Below are 23,028 nucleotides of genomic sequence, written 5' to 3'. Positions count from 1 at the left end.
AGGACAGCTGGACCACCAGGACAGCTGGACCACCAGGACAGCCAGACCACCAGGACAGCCGGACCCCAGGGCTGTTGTGCACCCAGGGCTGCCAGACCCCGGGACAGACAGATCCTGGGGCTGTTGCACACCTGGAGCTGCTTGGTGCCAGAACAGCTGGATCCTGGGACTGGTGGGTACTTGGGGCTGCCAGATTCCTGGGACAGCGAGATCCTGGGGCTCTTTGGCGCCCAGGGTTGTCAGTCACCTGGAGCTGCTGGATCCCTGGGTCAGCCAGACCCCGGGGCTGCCAGACTTCCAGGGACTCCCAGGCACCTGAAGCTGCCAGACCACCAGGACAGCTGGACCCTGGGGCTGTCATGCACCTGGGGCTGTTGGGCACCTGGGGCTGCCAGACCCCTGGGACAGCCAGATCCCAGGGCTGTCAGGCACCCAGGACAGCCAGACCACCAGGACAGCTGGACCCTGGGGCTGTCACGCACCTGGGGCTGTTGGGCACCTGGGGCTGCCAGACCCCTGGGACAGCCAGATCCCAGGGCTGTCAGGCACCCAGGACAGCCAGACCACCAGGACAGCTGGACCCTGGGGCTGTCACACACCTGGGGCTGTTGGGCACCTGGGGCTGCCGGGCACCTGGGGCTGCCAGACCCCTGGGACAGCCAGATCCCAGGGCTGTCAGGCACCCAGGACAGCCAGACCACCAGGACAGCTGGACCCTGGGGCTGTCACACACCTGGGGCTGTTGGGCACCTGGGGCTGCCGGGCACCTGGGGCTGCCAGACCCCTGGGACAGCCAGATCCCAGGGCTGTCAGGCACCCAGGACAGCCAGACCACCAGGACAGACAGAGTCCGGGACTGTCAGGCACCCAGGGCGGTCGGGCACCTGGAGCTGCTGACTCCTCGGGCTAGCGGAGTCCCAGGGCCGTTCAGTACCTGGGGCTGCTGAGCACCCAGGGCTGTTGGGCACCTGAGGCTGCCAGACCCCCGGGGCCGCCAGACCCCGGGGCTCTTGGACACCCAGAGCTGTCGGGCCCCTGGAGCTGCCGAATCCTCGGGGCTGCCAGACTCCCAGGACTCCCGCGGACCTGGAGCTGCCAAACGACCATGACAGCCAAACCCCGGTGCTGCCGGACCCCGGGGCCATCCAAACTCCAGAGCCATTGGACTCCCAGGAGCTACTGGACCCCCGGGCTGAACTGGAAGCCAGGACTTCGCAGCCTCCCCCCCCCCCCCCCCCCCCACGGCGCCCTTGGAAACCCTCCGCCGGTTCCGCGGGGCTGTCTACCCGGTAGAGACCCCCCCAGGACCGTCGAGGCCGTCGGGGCGGTGCTGCCCCACGGCTGGGGAGGCGGCGGCCGGCGGCCCCCGGAGCCTGGCCCGCCGTCAGGGGAACCAATGCGGAATTTCCTGGCTGGCGGCGGGGCCCCTCCCGCCGCTGCCGAGAGGGGCGCGGGGGAGGCGGCGGCGGAGCCCTCGCACTGCGGCTTCCGCCCGCCGAGCAGCAGCCGGGGCAGGGCGGGTACCGGGCACGGCGGAGCCGGGGCTGGCGGGAGGGGGGGAGAGCGCCCGGCCCCGTATGGGATGGGCTGGGTCAAGCCGGGCCCCGCCGCTCCGACGGTCATGGCGGCCCGTGGGTTGCGACCGCCCCGCCGCGCCCGAGCCGGAGCCGCGGTGCTGCTGCCCTTGCTGCTGCTGCTGAGCCGCGGAGCCGCGCAGGAGCTGAGCCCCCGCGGCAGGAACGTCTGCAGGGCCGGCGGGTAGGAGCGGCGGGGCGGGCAGGTGTGCCCGGGCGGGGCGGGACCCCCGACCCGCGGGTGGGGGGCCGGGACGCGGTGGGGTGCGGCGGGGCTGGGGAGGGGGGGTTCGCCGCTCCCCTCCCCCGGGCCAGCCGCGGCGCTGGGCGCCTTCCAAGACGAAGTCCGTCTTGGACGGGGCTGCGGCGGGGGGAACCGGGCGCCGGGGAAGGGGCGAGGAGCTCAACCCGAGCAGGGCCGGGAGCGGGGGGGCCGGTTCTGCTCCCCGGGCGTGCTGTGGGGAGCCGGTGCTGGGCACACCGGAGCCGGTCCTGCTCCCCCTTGGGTCAATCTTGCTGTGGGCAGCCGGTCCTGAGTGCCCCGGGGCCGGTCCTGCATCCCGCGGCGGCCGGGCGTGTTGTGGCGAGCCAGTCCTGGATGCCTCCGGGGTCGGTCGTGCTCTCCCCAGGGCCGGTTCTGCTGCGGGGAGCTGGTCTTGGGTGCCTCCGGGGATCGGGTCGTGCTGTGGGGGGGCAATCCTGCTTCCCCCGGGCCGGTTCTGCCGTGGGGAGCTGGTCCTGGGTGCCTCCGGGGATCGGGTTACACGGGGGGGGGCCGGTCCTGCTCCCTCCGGGGCCAGTCCCATAGCCGAGCCTGGGCTGGCAGGATGCAGGATGCTCCGGGTATCCTGGTGGAGCTGCCCCGGGCTGCTTGGAATGGCAGAGTTGGCAGCTCCAGGACCCTTGGGTTTGGCTTAAGAAAGTGGGTGCTGGCACTGCCTGGCTCTCCCCGGGGGTCATATCCTGCCGGCCTGGCCGGGGGCAGGGCCCTGGGAAATGGCACTGCCTTGTCCCCACTCCCAGTACTCTCCATGTACCATGGGTCACTTTGCAGAGCATCACCTTGGGCCAAGCTTCTCCACAGAGCTCGGGCTTGGTGCTGGCCAGGCTCCTCAGCCAGGCTGGCCCCAGCAAAGTGGGGAGGGGACCCACAGCCACTCCCTCCTCACTGGGAGAGCAGGATCCCCTGCCCTTTATGGGGGGCCCAGGCCATAAATGCACCTTTACATCTCACCCATGAGGTCAGACGAGTCCACAAGGAAAACATGTGCTGTGAGTGAGAGGGGCCCGCATAATGGCTTCATTCAGCAGGGCCGCAGGGCGCTGGTGCCCCCTCCTCAAATTACAGGCTGAGTTTCCTAAGGAGGTATTTCATGAGCCAGAGCGGCCGCAGCTCCCGGCCCCATGCCATTCCTCAGCAGGGGAGGATGCGGGGAGCAGTCCCTCCTCGGCTGCCCATGATCTGCCGAGCTGGTTCCCAGCAAAACTGCCACCATGTCCCGGGGTGGCAGAGGGGACGTGAACAGTGTCCCCCTGCTGTTCCCGGTATCCTGCCCCAGGTGCTGGGAATGGGGTGCCTGGGTCCTCCCCCTTGCACAGGGACTCCCCCCATCCCCGCTGGATGGAGGTGGGGGAGATGCTGCACCCAGCGCCGTAGGGCTCAGACTTGCTCCCTGTGGCAGCCGTGGGTGCCGTGGGGTGCACAGGAGGCACTCGCTGGCGAGCAGGACAGGGTGTTTGGGATGGGCAGGTAGTGGTCTCCATCCTCCCGTGGCAAACAGGGCCTGGAGGCAGCCTAGGAGCCAGACAAGGTGGGGAGGGGATGGTCCCTAGGAAGCTAAGATGATGTTTACATCGTTTTCCACCTCTCACCCTTCTGCAAACCCTTCTTCCCTCCCCACCCACATGCCTGGCACCCAACCCCATCTTTACTGTCCTGCTCCCCTCAGCATGGAGGACACCCTATATATCACCATCCGAACCCACCTTGGTGGCCCCAAGAACCCAGGGCAGGTGCTGCAGGTCCTGCCTTGTGCTGGAGGCCGGGGGCAGCCAGGCTGGAGGTGGCTTGGGGAGGACGTCCTGGTGTCCCTGCCCCGAGCTCGGTAAAGCTGCTGGTTGGACTTGTAGCCGTGTGGTTGTGCAAGTGCCAGGCTCTGCCGAGCACATCCAGGCATCCCTTGGGGATGCCTGCTACAGGTTTTGGAGGACTCAAGAGGATTCTGCTTCAGCCTCTACTGCAACCTCCTGAGATCCAGCTAGTGGGTAGGAGAAAGGGGCATATTCGGGGGCTATTTGGTGTTAAAGTTCTGTGTACTAAATGCAACTTGCTCATAAATTTGAAGCTCTTTTATAATCAATTACAAGTTGGCTTGACCCTCTCCGAAGCTGCCATTTGGGATGCAGGCTGATGAGAGCCCTGCACGCGTGGGCATTGCTTTGTCCCTGTCCTGCTCTCACTAACGCTCTCCTTTGGTAATCTTTGGTTTTTAACATTTTTCTTTTCTTTCTTTGCCTGAAGGGTTTCCCTCTGCATACGCCATCCTACGCTTGCCTGCACCCCAAGGCTGGTTTTGGGTTGGGGAGCTGCGGCTGGCATCGGCTGGGGGGCAGTGCCACTGGCTGGGACCTGGGGGTCCCAAGAGCCCTGTGTGCCACACAGGGGGAGCTGGGTGGCACTGAGTGATGGGAGACAAGGAGAAAGAAGGAGCTCGGTGCTGGGGTGATGCTCGGGAGGAACAGCGGGGTGGGGAGCAATGGGTATGGGCGTGTGGCTGGGGAAGGAGACGGCGGTGCTCTGGGCTTTGGGGACACGCTGCGTGCCCACAGGGCTCTTCTGCAGCTCCGTCCGGTGGGCTGAGAGTGGGGAGGGCTCGCCTGGGACCACAGGCAGCAGCTGCCACCCAAGTCCTGGGATCTCGCTCCTGCTTTTGGAGGTGTGAGCCCGTTCCTCGTTAATTAGGGGCAGCTGCGTTGGTCTGGACAAGAAGCTCCTGCCTCAGGAGCCCTCTCTGTAGTTGTAGGTAAAGGGCACGTGCTTTAGGGAGCAACGTGGGGTATTAATCTGCAAGAAAAATATTCTGCCTCCACAGAAACCCCTGGAGCATTTGTGAAGGTCCTGTGTCCCGCTGATGCTCGGCGTGAGCAGGATGTGGCCATGTGCCAGGGGCGCTGGCGTCGAGCACTCGTCCCTGCAGGTCACAGCTCCGGCTCTGCCCACATCCCCGCTCCTTTTCCCCCACATCAGCAAAGCTCCCAAGCCCCGGCCACACCTTGGAGGCAGCTTTTCTTTCTTCTTTTTCCCAGCATTTGTAGTGCTTTGAAGAAAAGAAAAAGAAATAGAAAATGTATTTGCACTGTGCATGTCTGCGGTGGCATATCCCTGTGGGTCAGGAGCAAGCTTTTAAACAGATCTCCCAGTTATCCTAGTTGCAGTGGTCATGGGGCACATGGAGCAAGCTGTCTTTGGAGGAGCTGAGACCACGAGACGTGTTTTAGACCCACGCCCTGATAGGTGCCAGTCACCTCTGCAGCAGCACCAACCCTACCTGAGGCTGGCTGTGCTCAGGGACCAGTCCATGTGCTGCACTGGGTGCACCAGTTACCCCGTGCCGCATCCCAGCTGCCTCTCCTTGCAATGAGAGCAAGTTTATTTGCTGTCAAAGCTGCTGATAAATGAGGCGGGGGCTGAGTGGAGGGGTGCAGGACGCCATCGGCGGGCATGGTGAAGGAGAGATTAGCTATCTGTTAAAAGATAAGCACGAATCCTGCATCCGGAGAGGCAGTGGGTGGGCTGGGGTCCTGGCTGGTGGTGATCGCAGTCCCACTTGCCTCCTCCGGCTTGCAGCAGGGGAAGGGTTTTTCCCTCCTGCTGCCGTGTTTCAGCGGCTCCCGGCTCCCTGCCATTGGCTCAGGGCTTTCATCATGGCTAATGCTTTTTGGTGCATCACCTGTGATGCCCGTTTTGGTGGACAGGCTGAGCTGTTCGAGGGAGGAGGTTTCCCAAGTGGAGGGGTTTCCCCTTGCAAACTTGCGATGGTTTCATCTAAAACCCACCAAACACTGAATTTCTAAAGGGTGAAGAGGTGAAAGCAATCCCAGGTGGGACAGCGGGTGCTTTGGCTGCGCCGTGGGAGGGTCAGGGCACCGCGGACCGTTGCCCGCCTGTGTCCGAGCATCCCAGCGCAGCTGGCGAGGCTTTTCGGGGAGGGCAGCCTGAAGCCTGTTGCAGAGAAGAACCTTGTCTCCAGCCTACCCGGTCCTCAGGGAGGTGGTTTGGTGGTTGACCCCCCCTTGCTGTTAACACCATGCATCCCCTTGCATACTTGGCCAGAGCAGAACCCCCCACTCGAGCCCCGGGGTCCCCGCGCAGAGGGTACGGGCCAGCTGCCATTGCAGCGTCTCGCGACCGCTTCGACAGCCTGAATAGATGGAGCTATTTTGGGCTCCGGCTGCAAGGCATTTTTTCCAGGCCTTGAATCATTTTTGTGGTTCTTTTCTGCCTCCTTTCCAATTTTTCACCGTCCGCTGCAAAAAGAGGGACATGATGCTCCCGGCTCGGCCATGCGGGTGCTGCCCGATCAGGGGCTGGCGGTGGGAGCTGTGTCCAGCCTCCCCGGTACCCGCGTTTGGCTGGGGGGCTTCTGGCAGCTCCCTCCCCAGCCCCAGGACAAGGCGGTCTGGCAGCCAGACATGGTCCTGTGACTGCGCTGGGTTTTGAGCGAATACTTCCTCGCTGTCTCCTCCTCCTCTTCTACATTTGTTACATATAAAGAGGAAAAGGGAAAAAAAAAAGAAAAAGAAAAACGCATTCCAGGCTGCGCCGCCGGACCAGCCCGGGTGAAGTTTTCCTCGACTGCAGCGTCCGCTCAGGCCTTTTATAACCTTCCAGCATCACTCCGGTCGCCGTCGGGGACCAGGCGGTGCAGGTCACCCCAGGGATGAGCAGTGTTCCCCTGCCCAGGGGGTCCCTGCAGTGTCATGGCACGGGGAGCGTGTCCCCCATGCCTGGGTTGGAGTATTGTGAGCCTCCAGCCATTCGCTTGGTGGGGGGGGGGGTGTCATTGAACAAGTGTGGGTGAGGTGTCCCTGCTTAGTCCCCACGTGTCCCATCCCTGCAGGGTGTCCCTGGCTGAGCCTCCACGGGGGTCTGAGACCCCCATCTTGGTGTTGCCCAGGGTCAAGCTTGTGCCAAAACCGCTTTGGCTGATGATCCTGTGCACGGTGATTCCTGGAGCTGGTGGCACTCCAGGACACCTAAGAGCTCAGGGATCCGTCCTGCAGTTGCCATTGCCCGGCTCGTACATGGGGGTGCAGGCAGGCAGGCAGGCAGGCAGAGGAGGGCAGTGGAGTGCATGCAGGCAGCAGGGTGCAGGCAGGCAGTGGAGAGCAGTGGGGTGCATGTGGGCAGCAGGGAGCATGGAGGCAGCAGAGTATATACAGACAGAGGAGGGCAGAGAAGTGCAGGCAGGCAGTGGGGTGCGTGCAGGCAGCAGCGTGCAGGCAGGCAGAAGAGGGCAGCAGGGTGCAGGCAGGCAGAGAAGAGGTGCACGTACTCCGGTCCCCGCTCACTGCAGCACCCTCCTGAGCGGGGAGGTCCAGCGCCGAGGGGAGACAAGGCGGGCGTCTGGCTGCAGGCACCGATCCTGTCCCGGGAGCAGGCTGCTTTGCCGGACCCTTGTATGCAGAGCAGTTGGTTTTCCCCGGGATATTTAGAGCCTTCCCTTTTTTCCCAGTTTGGGGGGGGTCTTTGGGATTTCTTTTTTTTTAACAATAACGGTTGCAAATGTGACTTTTCTTGTTTCATTGGTCCTGATTAATGGAAGGAACTTGTCCTGTCCTCACTCCCGGCATCACTTCAGCTGGCTCGTGGGGCATCTCAAGCCGGTGCCATGGGAGCCCCCCAACAGATCTGTGCTCCCTGCATGGTGGAGGATGAGCCGACAGCTCTCCTTGCCCCACGGGGGTGCAGCAGCACCCTGCCAGGGTTCAACTAACTGGGAGCAGGACCTCTCGTCATCGTGGCGTCAGTGCTCCTGGTGGGTTTTCAGGAAGGACCAGGGCGTTCTGAAGGTCATAACCATTTGTGGTGGTTTCTTCCTCCTGCAGCTCCTCGGTGCTTGTGTGCTGCCCAGGATGGAGGCAACAAGGAAGCGAGTGTTTAATAGGTAAGCACTGGCCTTTTGCTTCATTGGACACTGCTCATCTGCCCATCCTTTGCTGAGCCCTCCTGGCCTCACCAGCGCTGTCAGGGACCATCCTGATGTGCCCCACGGTGGGGACCCCCTGTCCCAGGGACCTCTGCCTGCAGCCAGGCTCCCCGGGGGTGTTGGAGGCTGTCCTGCTTCCCTGCAGTGCTCAGTGCCAGCAGTGTGTGGATGGAATGGGTGCTCAGCCCCAGTGTTGGGGTGCTGGTCACAGAGCCCAGCCCTGGGGTACCCCCTGCCCCACAGTGATGGTCTGGCGTGCCCCAGCCCCTAGTGGGCTCCTCTGTGGGAAGCATCACCCCCACTCCCAGGCTGGGGAGTTTCTCTCCATGCCAGCCAGCTTTGGGTCTAAGGATTTGGGGGTGCTGCTCTGGAACATAAGGGACAGTGAGGTGTCCCCCAGGGTGAAGCGTGGGGACAGGGAAGGTGCAGCTGCAGGGATGGGACCCAGAGACTTCCCATGGGTGCTGCAGCAACATGGGGAGCCAAGCCAGAGCCGCCAGCGGAGGAGAAGCCGCCAGGACCAGGCACGTGTCCATCATGGCCCCATTGGGGAGAGGCTGCCAGGGCAGGCAGGCTGTCAGGCAGGGCCCACCAAGCCTGCAGGCAGGACAGCCCCAGCTGGGGCCACGCCAGGCGTTACAACTCTTACCAGGGGCCACGGCAAGTCCAGCATGGGTGCTCAGCATGAAGCCCCTGGAGCTCTCATCCCCTGCACTGCCACCATGATGCAGGTGGCTGTTTGGGGGTTCCTGTGCTACTCCGCACAGTCTCAGCTGGCCACAGGGCTCACCTTGCCCCAGGAGAGCTGGAGGATCTCTGCACACCAGCCTGGGGTGCCAACAGTTTGCAGCTGGCGGCAAAGACCATGTAACCAACTAACCCACCGTGCATGAGCCCTTGTAACCGCTCGCTGCATGCGTTGGGTGCCCGCGCGCCAGGAACAGGATGCAGTCCCTTCGGCATGCCAGCAGGAAGGGAGAAGGACAGGGTCTGCCAGGACAGCAGGGGGGAGGACAGTCCCACCAGCGAGCTGTCCCCATCTCATCCCTGCCCCAACTTGCTCTAACCATTAGACTCACTGCTCCTAACCTGTGTAATCTGTCTATTTTAGGGGTTTCTATAGTATCCATCACCGTAGGTCTAAGAACTCCCAGGTAAGGTGGATGGGATGGGTGGTCTGCTCTCCCTCTCCCGGTGGCTAAGGAGGCTTGTCCAGGGCCATGCAGGTTCTGCCTGCGCCTGCCTGCACTGCGGTGCTGCCTGTCCCACGTTCTGTGCGTGCTCCGCTCTGGGCATTGGCCCCAGCGCAAGGTCCCCTTGGCAGGAGTGGGGCTGGTGGCCTTTGGGGACTGGTGGCCTGCACGGGAGAGGCGGTTGTGGGGGTGGCACTGACACTGCTGCGGTCTGTAAGGAGTGCAGGGAGGGGGACAGGGGGATCGTGCTCGTGGCTGCCGGCAACCCCCCCACCCCATGTACCCGTTCTCCCCTGGTGCCTGCAGGCAGCCCCTGCCCAGAACTGCCTCTGCCGGCAATACAGAGCTGAGCAAGGGATGCTGCCGCTGGGTGCAGCTGGTGGCAGGGACGAGGCTGGGCTGGGTGGCAGGAGGCTGGTGGCAGTGATGCTGTTGAGCTGGGTGGCAGGAGGCTGGTGGCCAGGATGGAGCTGGCTGGGCGGCAGGATGCTGATGGACAAGGACAGGGCTGAGCTGGGAGGCAGGGATGGAGCTGAACAGGGTGACAGGAGGCATTTTTCTGGCGAGGGTCCGGTCCAGCCTGCCCGGCTGCTTGCCAGGACAGTCACAGTGCCACAGCTCAGCAGCACCCAGACTGCCACCGCGCACCCTTTTCCCTGCTCTGCGGGACTTGGGGGGGTTTGAGGGAGCAGAGGCGAGCCCCGTAGCACTTGTGCTCATGCCTGCTGTCTGTCCGTCTGTCCAGCCGTGTGCGAGGGGAACTTCACCTGCAAGGAGAACGAGGTGTGCGTCAGGCCCAGCGAGTGCCGCTGCCGCCATGGCTACTTCGGCGCCAACTGCGACACCAGTGAGTACCGGCAGCCGCCTGCGTGTCCTCAGTGGGGTTTGCTGGGGTGGCCCTGGGGTGCTGGCTTATCCAAGAGTGACTTTCCAGAGCAGAGCATCAGAGATGGGGCTGCACATGCTCTTGGTCTACCCTTGCCTGTCTCCCTGTTTTTTCCCCAGGGCATTGTCCCTTTGGAGGGGTCTCTTCTGAGATCCAGTGTGCTGGGAGGGGAGGGGGGTACTGCGGTCAAGAGGTCCTGTTGGGGCCAGGGGTGGGGTTGTCCCATGGGCAGTGCCAGGGCTGACAGCTCTGCCCTCAGAGTGTCCCCGGCAGTTCTGGGGTCCCGACTGCAAGGAGATGTGCAGCTGCCACCCCAATGGGCAATGCGAGGATGTGACGGGCCAGTGCACCTGCAACCCCAACCGCTGGGGTCCCAAATGCGAGAACGTCTGCCTCTGCAAGCACGGCAAGTGTGACCAGAAGACGGGCAAATGTACATGTGAGCCCAACTGGTGGGGATCCCAATGCTCCAGCTCCTGCTATTGCAGCCACAACTCCCAGTGTGACCAGCAGACGGGCAACTGCCTGTGCCAGCCAGGCTGGTGGGGCCGTGGTTGCAACAACCAGTGCTCCTGCAACAACTCACCCTGTGAGCAGTTCACGGGGCGCTGCCAGTGCCGGGAGCGGACGTTCGGGCCCCGCTGTGACCGTTACTGCCAGTGCTACAAGGGCAAGTGCAACCAGGTGGATGGGACCTGCACGTGCGAGCCAGGCTACCGAGGGAAGTATTGCCGCGAGCCGTGCCCAGCTGGCTTCTACGGCCAAGGCTGCAGGAGGCGGTGAGTGGCCAGACCCCATTAGGCCTGATGTGGCACAGTGGGCTCAGTGGGAGGTGGCAGGGAGGTTTCGGGGATGCTGCACCGGGTGACAGACTCCTCCTTGGCCATTGCAGGTGCGGGCAGTGCAAGAGCCTGCAGCCGTGCACCGTGGCGGACGGGCGCTGCCTGACCTGCGAGGCGGGCTGGAATGGCACCAAGTGCGACCAGCCCTGCTCACCCGGCTTCTACGGAGAGGGCTGTGAGAAGCTCTGTCCCCCCTGCAAGGATGGCCACACCTGCAACCACATCAATGGCAAGTGCTCCCACTGCAACCCGGGCTGGATCGGAGACCGGTGAGTGTGGGTGGGTGCAGGTTTGGGCCCCGGTGGGATGATGCCCAGCCTCACTGCTGCTCCCTGCCTGGGGACCAGGGGTGGCTGTGGGTTTCTGCAACCAGGAGGGGAGGGCATGGATGGGCTGAGCCCTCTGGCATGGCCATGGGACAAGAGAGAGCCTGTGACACCCCAGCTCCGTGCCCCCAGGTAATGTTGGGTGCTCGCAGTAGGGCTCAGCTGTGAAGCTGGGATGCTTTCCCACAGGCTCTTGTGCCCAGGTTTGGGTCTGGGGCTTTGCAGCACCTGAGTGGGGCTGACAATGCACAGCCCCGTCTCCCTGCCTGCAGGCAGGAGGGATGCTGGAGGTCCCCGGGAGCTGGGGGTGCTCCATCCGCCTGCCCTCATCCCTCCCCAGGTGTGAAACCAAGTGCCGAAACGGGACGTATGGGGAGAACTGTGCCTTCGTCTGCAGTGACTGCGTCAATGGCCAGTGCCACTTCGAGACCGGCCAGTGCCTCTGCCACCCAGGCTCCCACGGCACCTAGTAAGTGAGCCACGCTTTGGGGTGCATCCCGGGGCATGGGTGATGCTCAGGCACCTCCTGCCCCCTTGGGTCCTACGCGGTTCCCAGCCAAGAGGTTTCCTGAGGTGGAAGTGCTCATGGGCAATAATTCAGATGATTTTTGGAGCAGAGGGGAAAGGACGTGCTCGTGGAGCTGTTAGCAGCAAGGTAATGCTGCGAGAGAGGGATTTTGCTTAGGAAACAGCTATTTGGGAAAAACAAATGCTGTCGACAAAACAGTGGTTTGGTTTTTGTTTCTTTTTTTTTAAGTCCGGGGTGGAATTTCTAGCTGAAAAGAGAGAGAAAACCACATCCCAGAATAGCAAATAGCCTCACGGGCATGGCATCTGCGGAGTGCTCCTGCTGTGAGCTGTGGCTTCAGCCGGGGTCTTCCTCATCCCTGGGAAGAGCTGGGTCCTTCCCCTTTCCCCTGCCCAAGGAAGGGGCACAAGGGACATCGGAGTCCTGCGTACATCCCCTGGTGTTTTTTTCCAGCGTGGGACTGAAGTGCTGTTTGAAAAGGCAAGGAAAGCATTTCCCACCCAGCCAGGGCATGCATACCAGCTCCCCCAGGTGTTGCTTGGATTTGCCTGGGAATTAACCATGAGGCTGGCAGTGGCAGCAGGGATTTGGGACCAGCATCCTGCCTGTGCTGGCATTTCTCTCGGGACTTAGAAACAGGGAGCGTTTGGATTTTGGGTGGGGTTTTTTGGGGCTTCGCCGACCAGTTGTGCTGCTAGCAGAGCGGCAGAGTCGAGAAGGGACGCAGCCCGGCTGGGCACCAGTGCCAGCTCAGGATGCCTGTCCTGGGCATCGTTGCCACCTTCGGTAGCAAAGCCAGAGGTAAGATGGTCTTGGTGCTCACTGGGGGTGTGTGGCAGCGATTTCAGCACAGCGCTGGAGGGCAGCGCGTGAATTAAATTGTTCTGAGGCCCTGGCGCAGTACTGGGGATGCGGGAACGAGTGATGCTCAGGATGCGGGAACTGCTGATGCTCGTGATGCAGCCCCAGCCCCAGCAGCATCCTGGAGCTGTAACCACGGGCTGAGCTGTGCCATACGGGTGCACACCAGGCAGGCTTGAGGACTTGGTGCTCAGGCAGATCCCTGTGACTATGTGCAAACTAGTGTTTTTGTCAGCAGTGTATAATTTTGCTAAAAAGGGAACGATTTCTGGAAGGAAGGCAGAAGGGATGTCCTCACCCTGCAGGGCTGTCCTCTCAGCTCTACGCCAGGAGGATGCTAAAGGAAAGGCTGCTAAACTGCTTTGTGCACACTACGAACATTTTATCCCCTCCGCAGCGTTCCCAGAGGTGTCTGGACCCTCTTGAGAAAAAATTGCCCCCCTCGGCTCTCCCAGCATCTCAGCCTGGGGCAGAAATGTGGGTCCAAGTGGTGGGGTGAGGGGTTTTGGATTGCCAGGGAAATATCCCAGCTCCCATCCTGCAGCATTTGCTGCCCCAGCACAGCTGCTCAGAGTGGCCGCAGGGGCTCAGCGCCCATCCCGGCAGGCACGCGGCGCCTGGCGGGCACAAGGCTCGGCCGGGGTGGCGCTTTGCAAGTCGGCAGACCGTGAAATGGGTTGAGCCGCCTCCAGGCACGGTGCCGAGGGCTGCGGGGCAGCTGCGTCCCCAGGGGAGCAGGTTTGGGCTGGGGCCCGCTGGCTCCTTACGGCTGCAGCAGCTCCAGGGGGGATGCTGCCTTCAGTGAGCAGCTGGTGGAGGGTTCGGTGCCCAGCAATGCTTCCAGCATACCCTGAATCCATCTGGGTCCTGCACCGCGGTGCCTTGTCCCACTGCAGGGGTGGGAGGTCTGCTTGGTCCCACTGACACCAAGAGCCCTGGTTGCTTTGGCATGTGCCCATTGCATGTTTTCTGTGCTCAAGCCCTTTATGCTTGTGGGTCGGTGCCCGTTTCATGTGTGTCCCCATCACCTCGGTGATGCTGTCAAGGAGGTCATTTTACCAGCGGTGGAGATTTGATGCTGGGCTTAGCCGAACTAGGAGGGTCTGCCCTGACAGAGTGGATGCCTTGAGGCTGCTCAGGTTTTTTTTCCTTCTTGGCGGCCAAAAAAATAAAATCAATCTGGGCACTTTCCCAGCTCATGGCCACCGTGGCTCTGCCTGTGACCATGCCACAGCCACATCACCACCAAGCTGAGCTGGAAACCCCCCAGGTGACACCAGGTTGTCTTTAGATGCAACTGCTGGGTTAATGACCTTTTGTAATTGCCGCACCTAATTGCAAAGCCCCGCGCAGGGAGCAGCGAGAGCATTTGAGCTCCAGGTGGGCCAAATCCCCGAGCGATGAGTGACGCCACTGTGCAGGTGATGGGCTCCTGCTCCCTGGGGGTTACGGCGTCCCCAGGGTGCAGGGGGACTATGTTGGAGCAGCCTGGAGAAGTGGCCCCTGCTTTTCCCCAGAGCACAGAGGGTTTGGGAGCGGGCAGCAGCAGGGGTGGCGAGGGCTCTCACCTGGCGTCTTCCCTCCAGCTGTAACCTGACTTGCCCACCTGGCCGCTATGGAGCCAACTGTGCCGAAGCCTGCAGCTGCCACGACGGCGCCTGTGACCCGCTGACGGGTGCCTGCCACATGGGTGAGTGCTGTCGGGCACGGGTCGGGGCACCGGGCTCCACTGTGGGGCCATCACCAGGGCTGAGCCGCCCGGTTTTGTCTTGCAGAGGCCAACCAGCGGATGGGAGTGATCGGGGCAGGAGCCCTCCTGGCACTGCTGCTCATCCTCCTGCTCTCTCTGCTCTGCTGCTGCTGTGTCTGCCGCAAGAAGGACGAAGCCCATGGGTGAGTGCTGGGGCCGGGCAGGCTCTTGCTGCACTCTGCGTTGAAGCCCGAGCAGTGCAGGGAGCTGTGGGTCTGGGCACAGCTGGGGATGTCAGTGCCTGGTGTGGGGCTGGGACCGGTGGGAGGATGCAGGGACTGCACTGGGACAGCAGCGCTGTGGGGAAACTGAGGCAGAGCAGTGCTGCACACCCAGCACCATGCACCCTGTGAGTCCCTGGGGTCTGAGCAAGTCCCGCTGCATCCTCAGGGCAGCACCCAGCTGGGGGGCTGATGGAGGGGCTTGGGGTGAGCCCTGCCTGGGGACCCCCTTCCCACTCTCCCTGATTTGTTTCCCTCTCATGGGCCATTGATGCATGGAGACCCACCAGGTCCCCTCCAGTCTCGGCGGGGCTGGAGCTGATCTGCAAAGGGAACCCTAAAATACATCAAGATGTGACCGAGACCCCCAGAACAAACCCCTGGGCCATAGGGTGAGACCTAGTGGGGTGATGGGCTGCGGCACTGCCAGCTGTCCTGCACAGGGACGTTTGGGGCAGGGAGGGTGAGTTCCCGCAGCAAGGTCAGGATGCCAGCAGCATTTCAGCAGCCCTGGGTGACATCCCGCCACAGGGATGGGGATGGGGACAGCCCCATTGCATGGGGGGAAGTCTTGTGCTGCTCAGCAAAGGATGAGTGGGCCATGGGAGCTCCTCTGGCTGCGGAGAAGGCTCCCCCTCGTGCCGCCAGCCACTGCACGGGAATTTTCCGGAAGCCTCCCCTTGCAGCCCTGCCAGCTCAATCCCAGCCCAGCACATCTGGCCTGGGGAGCCGGAGGGCTGCGTGTAATTATCCTGCAGATAGAAGCACAAACGCAGCCCCGCATGGTGAAATATTGCACAGGGAGAGGGCAAATGGCTCAAAATAGATTCCTCTCTCTCGGAGTGCCTGGACCCCTGCAATGTCTCCAAACAGCTGGGTCCCTTGCCAGAGCATCCCAAGGGACCACAGCAGCAGTGGGCACGTTGCAGGTTGCCTTGCATCAACATGCGAAACCGCTCACTCCTGCGGCTGCAGATAATTGCTTGAAACCTCGGCTTCGGGAGGCTTCAAAACCAGAGAGCAAATAAAGAGAAGCCATGTGTTTGTTTTTGGGTTGGGATGATTTTTATTTTTTTTTTGAAGATTCAGAGTCTTGACCTGGTGGTGCGGGTGTTTTGGGGCCGGGCTGCCAATGGCCACAGCTGAATCCGACCCTGCCATCATCCCCCGGTTCTGCATCCCAGTGCAATGTGCAAGCTGGTGCCTGGGGCTGGCAGCAGCCCCGGCAGGTCCCTGCCCCGCTGTGCCCTGGGCACCCTCCTGCCCTGAGCCACCCCAGGCTCTTCCCCAAAACCCCTTTGCATTTGCAGCATCCCTGAGCTCCTGATTTGCTGTCACACCCTGTGAAAGCTGTCTCCACCACGGAGCGGGTGCCGGTGCCTCTCTGATGGGGCCGTTGCCTTCTCTTGCAGCTCCAGCCAGGACCCAGCAGCAGCCAAGAAGCCGCCAAGACGCTTGTGCGGACGTTTCAGTCGGATCGGCATGAAGCTCCCGCGCATCCCCCTGCGCCGCCAGAAGTTACCCAAGGTCGTGGGTAAGGTGCTGGAGTTTGGGGAGGGGGCAGAGAGTCAAACCCCAGGGGCTTTACTCCTAGCACTGCAGCACACATGACTCACAGCATCCTTTCCAGCCCCAAACCCAGGGCAGTGAGCACGGTGGAGCAGTGATGGGGACACACGGGTCCCTGGGACTGTCTCAATGCTTGGTGTGAGCTGCCTGGCTCACAGGAGCTCAGCCCTTTCTCAGTCTGCAGCTTCTGCATCTCAAAGTGCATCGTTTTGCCTCACGAGGGCAGGTACCTGGTGCCTGGAGCTCCCCTGAGCTGTTTTGTGAGGTTTTTGCGTTCCCCAGGTGGAGGAACGGTCCCTGTTGCAGCTGTGAAATGCCTTGTTTGCCCTTTTGGTCCTGACCTAACCCTGCTCCAGCTTTGCATGGGGCCAGAGCATCCAAACTGCGGCTCGAGCCCACCCCTCTGCTGTGCACAGCAGAGTTGAGGATGGAGGGGCAGAGATTTTGGGTGAGCTCCCTGTGCTGCCCAGGCATGAAGTGGGCTCATGGAGGGGCTGCTCACACCCAGCAGAGCTCCTGATCCGGGGGTGTTGGGGCTGTTGGGGACCCCCCACATCCAGGCAGCTGGGGAACACTGTACCCCACATACTCTGAAACTTCCCTGCGCTCAACCCAGCGTGAGGATGGGGATGTGCTGCCTCAGAGAGGACCCTGTTGAATAAACCAGGGGGTGAAGGCAGCACTCCCCAGCATGACAGCATGGGGCTCAGCCCCATGTTGCCCCAAGCCCAGCACCTCCCTGGGTGTGCAGTGCTGGCAGGATGCCCCGAGCAGCCACATCCTGGCATGCAGCAGCTCGGCATGAGGCCAAATCTCCCATCCCAGATGGGGGGGTGACAGAGGTGGCCCCCATCCCAGCACGCCGTGCCCGAGCTCCAGCATCAAAGCAGGGGGAACGACTCCTGACCATGTGAGGCACGGCAAAGCCCTGCCCCGGAGCAGGGTGCGCCAGGGCCGAAGAAACATTCCTGCTGCAAGGATAACAGAGGATAACAGAGGCCGTGTTTGTGGAAAGGGCTGGGCAGGGCTTGGGGAGGACAGAGGGTGCCTGTGTGCAGCAAGGGCAGGGGAGGGCTCAAGCCTGCCTGCGCCTTCACTGCACCGGCCCAGAGGCAGCTGGCGCCCACCCAGCTGCTCTGTGTAAACAGGGCAGCAGCGGCCCTGGGAAAGGCTGAGGATGCGGTGCTGGTGCCGGAGGGATGCTCGGGATGGTCTCGGGTCCCAGGCGGACTGGGGCTATTCCTGGAGCCTGTTCATGGGGTTGCGGGTTGTTATTTCATTGCGGGGAAAGGCTTTGGTCAGAGGTTGTCTTGTGTTCATCGTGTTATCCCACACAGCACAGCAGAGCTTGTGTGGTCTTCAGCCGCTCCTGGTCCCTCTGGTGCAGGGTCCAGTGATGCCTTCAGCCCCCGCTGGGTCTGGGGATGCCCTGGGCAAGGGAGACCTGCCAGGGTGCCCACAGCAGCTGCATCCCTGTGATGCCTAGTGACCACGGTGCCACATCAGCACGTGGCTCCACCTGGAAGCCACGGTGGCCAGTACACGGTGGCAGAGGCCACCTGTTCCCCGCATTGGTCCTGCCCTGGTGGGGGGGTCCAGGGGATGCTGAAATGCCCCATCCCAAGTGCTAGGTCAGCGCTGGAGGTGCTCAGGACCCTGGGGGATGTCACGGTGAAGCCATTGCTGGCTGAGGCCGAGGACAGCTGGTAGATGGTCACTCCAGGTCTGCTCATATCCTTGCACAGCTGCCGCCACGGCCGTGCATTTGCTAGCGCCAGGCAGGTTTTCCCCTCTGAGCTCGAACATGACCGTGGTCACCACCAGTGAGCACAAGCCCACGCATGGTAGAACCTCCCCAGGTGGGGCAGCAGGTTGTGAAGCCCCACCGAAGCTCATCGGGTGGCTGGAGCCCCAGGTGCGCCCCTCAAAAGCTGCTTCCCACCTCAGCACCAGCTTTGGATCTGCAGCATCTCCCTGGGGGTTGCACCCGAGCTGCCAGCCCACACAGCCACATCCTTGGCTGACACCAGTGGCCATGGTGGCAGGGTTTGGGCATCCCTGTGTGCTCAGGTTTCACAGGGTTTGCTCACCTGGGACGGTCAGTGGTACCAGCATGGGTCTCAGTTGTGTGTCACCCCACGGATGCCAGGGCTAACCCATGCTCTGCACCACTCCAGCACCCCACCGCTGCATCTCCTTTAAGCGGCAAAGCTCGACCAGCCCTGACAGTGATGCCAACTGTGGGGAGCTTGGGATGGGTGGGAGAGGGCGGCCAGGAGGGCTCCAGGGCCACCCTCCCACAACCCTTCTGTGGCTCCTCACCGCTTTGTCCTGGTCTTGACACCAATCGGCCACTGTGCAAGCAGGGTTGGGGTCAGCACCCTGATGCTGTGACCCTGGGAAGTTTTGGGGAGAAGCAGCAGGAGGGCACCCAAGGGAAATGGGCGCATTTCTTCCAGTCCCATCAGCCCGTGATATATTGGCCAGGGGGGGATAAATCCCAGGGGACCATGCAGGAGCCCCTACACCTGGCTCCAGGTGTGCTGCATGTCCTTTTTTTATCCTTTGGCCGTATCCTGGGTCTCATTCGAGTCCCAGAGATGGGTCATGGCTGTGAGTCCCAGACACTTGTCACGCCCACTCTCAGGAAGCATCTCCCTTCATCCCCTTCCAGCCGTCTGCTTTTAATTTTCCCTTTTTGGTTTTTATTACAAGGAAAGCCATGTTGAAACTGCCGCTTCCCCCTCTCCAGGCCGTTTGCTCTTTAAATATCACTGCTTTTTTTTTTTTTTTCCTTTCTCCAAGAAGCCAAACTATGCAGAGGCGAGCGTGCATCACTGCCATCATTTTAATTACCCTGTATCTCTGAAGCCAGATTCCCTAATAAAGAATAAATGTTTGGGTGGGCATCCCAATAACACTTAGAGTTATTTTATTGTAAAACAGGGATGTGGTGCAAGAATCAAACAGTCCGAGCAGGAAAGTGCAGCATGACTTAGATGGTTGGGATGTGTGGGCAAAGGTTACAAATACCTGAAAATGTCGATGTACAGCTGCTGCAGAGGGGGAACCTGCCCTGCATGCTGGGATTTTGCAGGCCTTGCTGCAAAGCAGGGCTCTGCCTGGGCTGCAGCCCTTGCCACCACCCTGGGGGACAAAAGCCAGCAGGCAGGGGATGGGGACAAGAGCATCTCATGCTGCCCAGCTCTCTGGGACGGTTGGTCCTGCGAGTACCCCGAGGATGATGCCAAAGCTGCAGGCACCCAGGAAAGCACCGCGGGGTGGGTTGGGACATGGTCTTATCCATCAAAAAGCCTTAAAAATGATCAAACAGAAAACCCCAGCCCAGACAACTGTCACTGCTCAGCTTTTTTTTTTTTTTACCACTGAAACTGAAAATATTTTTAACACCAAGTTTTTCCTCGCTGGTGGTTTTTCTCTTCCGCTTGGCTTCTCTGTGGGTGGCCCCTGTGGCAGAGGGGGCAGCGCTGGGGTGAGGGGCAGATGCTCCTCCTCAGCTTCAGGATGGGAGAAGCTGGCAAAGGGACTGAAAAGCAGAACTGGGATAAAAGGGTGCTGCGCATCCCCCTGCCACGGGCATCTTTTTACCATCCTTCTACCTCCTTTTCCAGAAGCAGAAGGAAAAGGCAAATGCAAACGGTGATGCTGAAGTGGAAATGAGTGCAATTAAAGCTGGCAGCTCATTTCTTTCCCCAGGAAGGGGACGGTTGCAGCACCGGGACTTTCTTTATGGGGTGGCCATGCTGTGTTGTGCAGCTCATGGGTGACCACTGGGATGCTTGCCGGGTCCTCATGGGACCCAGGGGTTTGGGTGGCTTATCCCTCTGCCATGTGTGTCCTCAATTTGGGCAGCTGGAGACCTGCAGTGGAAGGAGGGGTTAGATGGGAGGTGTAAGGCTTGCACAGGCTCTGCTGTGCACAACCACTTGTCCCCAAGCATGGGGGATGCTGGTCACCACTGTTGCTGGTTGATGGCCTCTGCACGCAGGCACTTGGTTGGGGGACCTGGTAGGCATGTATGGCGAGAGCTGTCCCCATGCCTGGGATGCTGTCACTGTCCCCAGGACCCGCCAGCAAGTTGGGCAGGGAGGAGCTGTGCAGCATCCCACCCTCCTGGCTGGCATGGTGGCCAGGGGCATCTGGCAGGACAGGCACTGACAGATGTTCCTTGCCCTCACAGTGGCCCACCACGACCTGGAGAACACCCTGAACTGCAGCTTCATCGAGCCGCCCTCTGTGGTGGAGCAGCCTTCCCCATCCTGGTCATCCCGCGGCTCCTTCTCCTCCTTCGATACCACGGATGAGGGGCCGGTGTACTGCGTCCCCCATGAAGGTGAGCAGGGGGACAGGGTGCTTCCCCAGGGGACTTTGGGGCCATCACCAGGGGCCACCTCCTGCTCAGTAGAGAGGTGTCACCTTTGCACGGTGGGGACCGTGTCACCCTGGCTCCTTGTGCCGGGAAGGGATGCGGGTGCTGATGTTGCCTCCCACATGGTTTCAGAGCTCCATCCTCTGGCATTTGCTGCTCTGGGGTTGTTTTAAGAGCATTCTTGTGCTGGGGTCCCTGACTGGGAGGAGGGGACAGGGGGACCTGGGGACACACCAGGGTGCAGGGAGGAACCAGGTGTGATGGCATCCCACTGTGCTGCAGGAGCATCTCGGTCCTTCCCCTCTCTGGGCATGTACTTCCCTGCCTGACACCCCTGTGCTCTCCTTCCACAGAGAGCGTAGGCGACAGCAGGGACAGGGGGACACCCGCCAGCCCTGGGGACAAGCTGGTGACTCCAGCCGGTGGGGAGGAAGCAGGTGAATACACCTTCCTGAAGGAGACGGGCTCCGTCAGAGCCTTCTCGGCTGACAGCAGCGAAACGCCCCTGCTCAAGTCCTCGGACAGCGAGCGCTCCTCCTGCGGCTCGGGCTCGGCTGGCGCCGCCCTCTACGCCCGGGTCGCCCGTCTCTCCAAGCAGTCCAAGGAGGAAGACGATGCTGTCACAGAGCCCCGCAACCCTGGGAAGCCGCCATCGCCAGAAAGGACCAAGCCCCGTCCCCCAGACCCAGCCACGAAGCCCAAAGTCTCCTGGATCCATGGCAGGTACAACTCCAGCCAGTCCAACTCGCTGCCGGCACCCAGCCGGTCCCCAGAGCGAGTGGCTGCCCAGTCTGGCAGCCCTGAGCAAGGCCAGGGCTTGGCCAAGAGGAAGAGGAGCCCAAGCGAGACGTCGGCCAGCGTGCAAACCAGAGCAGAGGAGAAGGGCAGCATGCGGGGCAAGGAGAAAGCTCAGAAGCAACCGAAGGAGCCTGGCGTCCCCGAGGTCAAAGCCAGCCTCACTGGGGAGCCCCAGTCACCCTCGAAGCCCAAGCAGAGGAGCAAAGCCAGCTCGGAGCCAACAGAGAGCATCAACGGGGCGGTGCAGAATGCCTTCCGAAAGATGGGTGCCTTCCAGCCAGAGCGGCGGGCCGGGGAAAACAGGGATGCTCCCCGCAGCCCTGGTGCCAGCAAATCCCGCTCCGAGCCGCTCCATCCCCACCTGGCCTCCGAGCTGGCTGCCCAGCTGAAGGAAAAGACTCAGAGCCTCAACAAGGGGGACGGAGGCATCCGGGCGAACGGGGTGGGCACCCAGCGGGAGAAGCCCACCCCTCCACAGAAAGCCAAGCGCTCGGTGGCCGCCGGCAGCCAGAAGACCAGCAAGCCCTTGCTGCCCACCTCTCCCCATCTGCAGAAACTGATCCCCGGGGCGGCTGAGCCAGCAGCCGGGGAGCCCAAGCGGGTGGAGAAGCCAAGCACCGGCAGCAGCCAGGACCAGGCTCTCCCCAACGAGCAAGTGGCCAAGAAAACCCCCATTAAAAAGCCTCCCAGGAAGAAGAGCCGAGAAGCCAGCCTGGAGCAGCCCAGAGCAGCCGCTGTGCCTGCTCAGGCGGTGCAGTGACCGGGAGCCGGGCACTGGCCCCGCACCAGCCGGCTGCACACCGGGAGGAAGGACGTTTGCCAGCATGGCCAGTGGTCAGGGAACCCTGGACTGGGCAGGGGGCATTGGAAGAGCCTTGAGCCTCCATTTTCCCACCCTCCATCTCTCTCATCCCCCTTTTTCCTTTAGTCTCCCCTGCCCCAGGACCTGGTCCTCCCCATCCATGCCCTGCTGCCTGCTCCCTGCCCAGGTCTGGCATCTTGCCTTCCCCACGCAGGGCAGGACCACAGGGAGCCGGCCCGGTCACCAACCCGGGGGCGGGGGTCCGTGCGTGGCATATCCCCCCCACTTTTTTGTAGCAGTATTATCGATCGCATAAGCAGCGCTTGTTGTACTAGACGTACCCACGGTATATTCTGCAGTAATGGAGCCGCTCGCTTCCCGCGCCCCACTCTGGTCTGTTGGGCTCGCGGTGCACGGGAGAGGGATGGTGCTGCTGCTTGGCACCTAGGGCATTGCCGGGGATGTGCCCCGCATCCATCACCGGCGGCAAACCCCTGCCCCAGCACCCTGGGCTCCAGGCACAGCTCTCCATTGCCAGTTGCACCGCAGCCGTGCCATGCCCGGTGTGGGGTCGAGCTGGTTTCGACCGATGCCTCCCTCCTGTCCGCCCCTGGGGTTGCTTCTGGCCAAGAGGAAAGCACTATTTATGGCCAGAGCTGGATGCCCTTCGGGCTCCCGCGTCCCGTCTAGTGGAATTGGAGGGATTAGTTTGGTACGACAGAGCCTGGCACCTCTGCAGAGTGCTTTCCTAATAAAAATGTATTCTGTAGCCGGGTGCCGTCTCTCTGTGCCCCACGCTCCCTGCAGGCAGGTGACGTGCTGAGCATCGCCTGGTCTGGCTTGGATGCTCAGCCCAGTCCTGAGTGGGATACGGTGGGGGGATGGGTGACCTTGCAGCGGGTACTGGCAGTTGGTCACAGGCAGGTAGGCAGGGTGGGGAGGCAGGTCCCCACTGAGGCTGCTGCTACGTGCTTGCCTGGCAGCAGAGACCAGCCCTAGGGGCAAGATTAGGAGCCACTCATTTCCCCCCCCCCCCCCAGTATCCAGCATCCTCCCCAGCCCAGCAAGAGCCCTGGGA

General features: G+C 61.9%; 1 protein-coding gene across 2 annotated transcripts; it reads left to right on the top strand.

The window, feature by feature from the left end:
- Nucleotides 1–1,396: 1,396 nt before the first annotated feature.
- Nucleotides 1,397–22,971, top strand: SCARF2 (scavenger receptor class F member 2; the record flags this gene model as incomplete). Of its 2 annotated transcripts, XM_082325129.1 has the most annotated exons (11): nucleotides 1,397–1,758; nucleotides 7,683–7,741; nucleotides 9,722–9,823; nucleotides 10,122–10,641; nucleotides 10,755–10,973; nucleotides 11,371–11,499; nucleotides 14,007–14,110; nucleotides 14,196–14,313; nucleotides 15,804–15,925; nucleotides 20,162–20,314; nucleotides 20,704–22,971. In XM_082325129.1, the coding sequence occupies 11 exons, from the start codon at nucleotides 1,397–1,399 to the stop codon at nucleotides 21,906–21,908; spliced, it is 3,093 nt and encodes a 1,030-aa protein (XP_082181255.1). In that variant the 3' UTR covers nucleotides 21,909–22,971. The 2 variants fall into 2 exon arrangements, with proteins under 2 accessions (XP_082181255.1, XP_082181256.1); XM_082325130.1 differs by lacking the exons at nucleotides 1,397–1,758; nucleotides 7,683–7,741 and adding an exon at nucleotides 8,892–8,937.
- Between the last annotated feature and the right edge of the window lie 57 nt (nucleotides 22,972–23,028).

This window comes from Platalea leucorodia (assembly GCF_965183815.1).
Source record: "Platalea leucorodia genome assembly, chromosome: 12".
Classification (NCBI taxonomy): Eukaryota; Metazoa; Chordata; class Aves; order Pelecaniformes; family Threskiornithidae; genus Platalea; species Platalea leucorodia.
The sequence above is the reverse complement of the archived record's forward strand: the minus strand, read 5'-3'. Positions and strand labels throughout refer to the sequence as shown.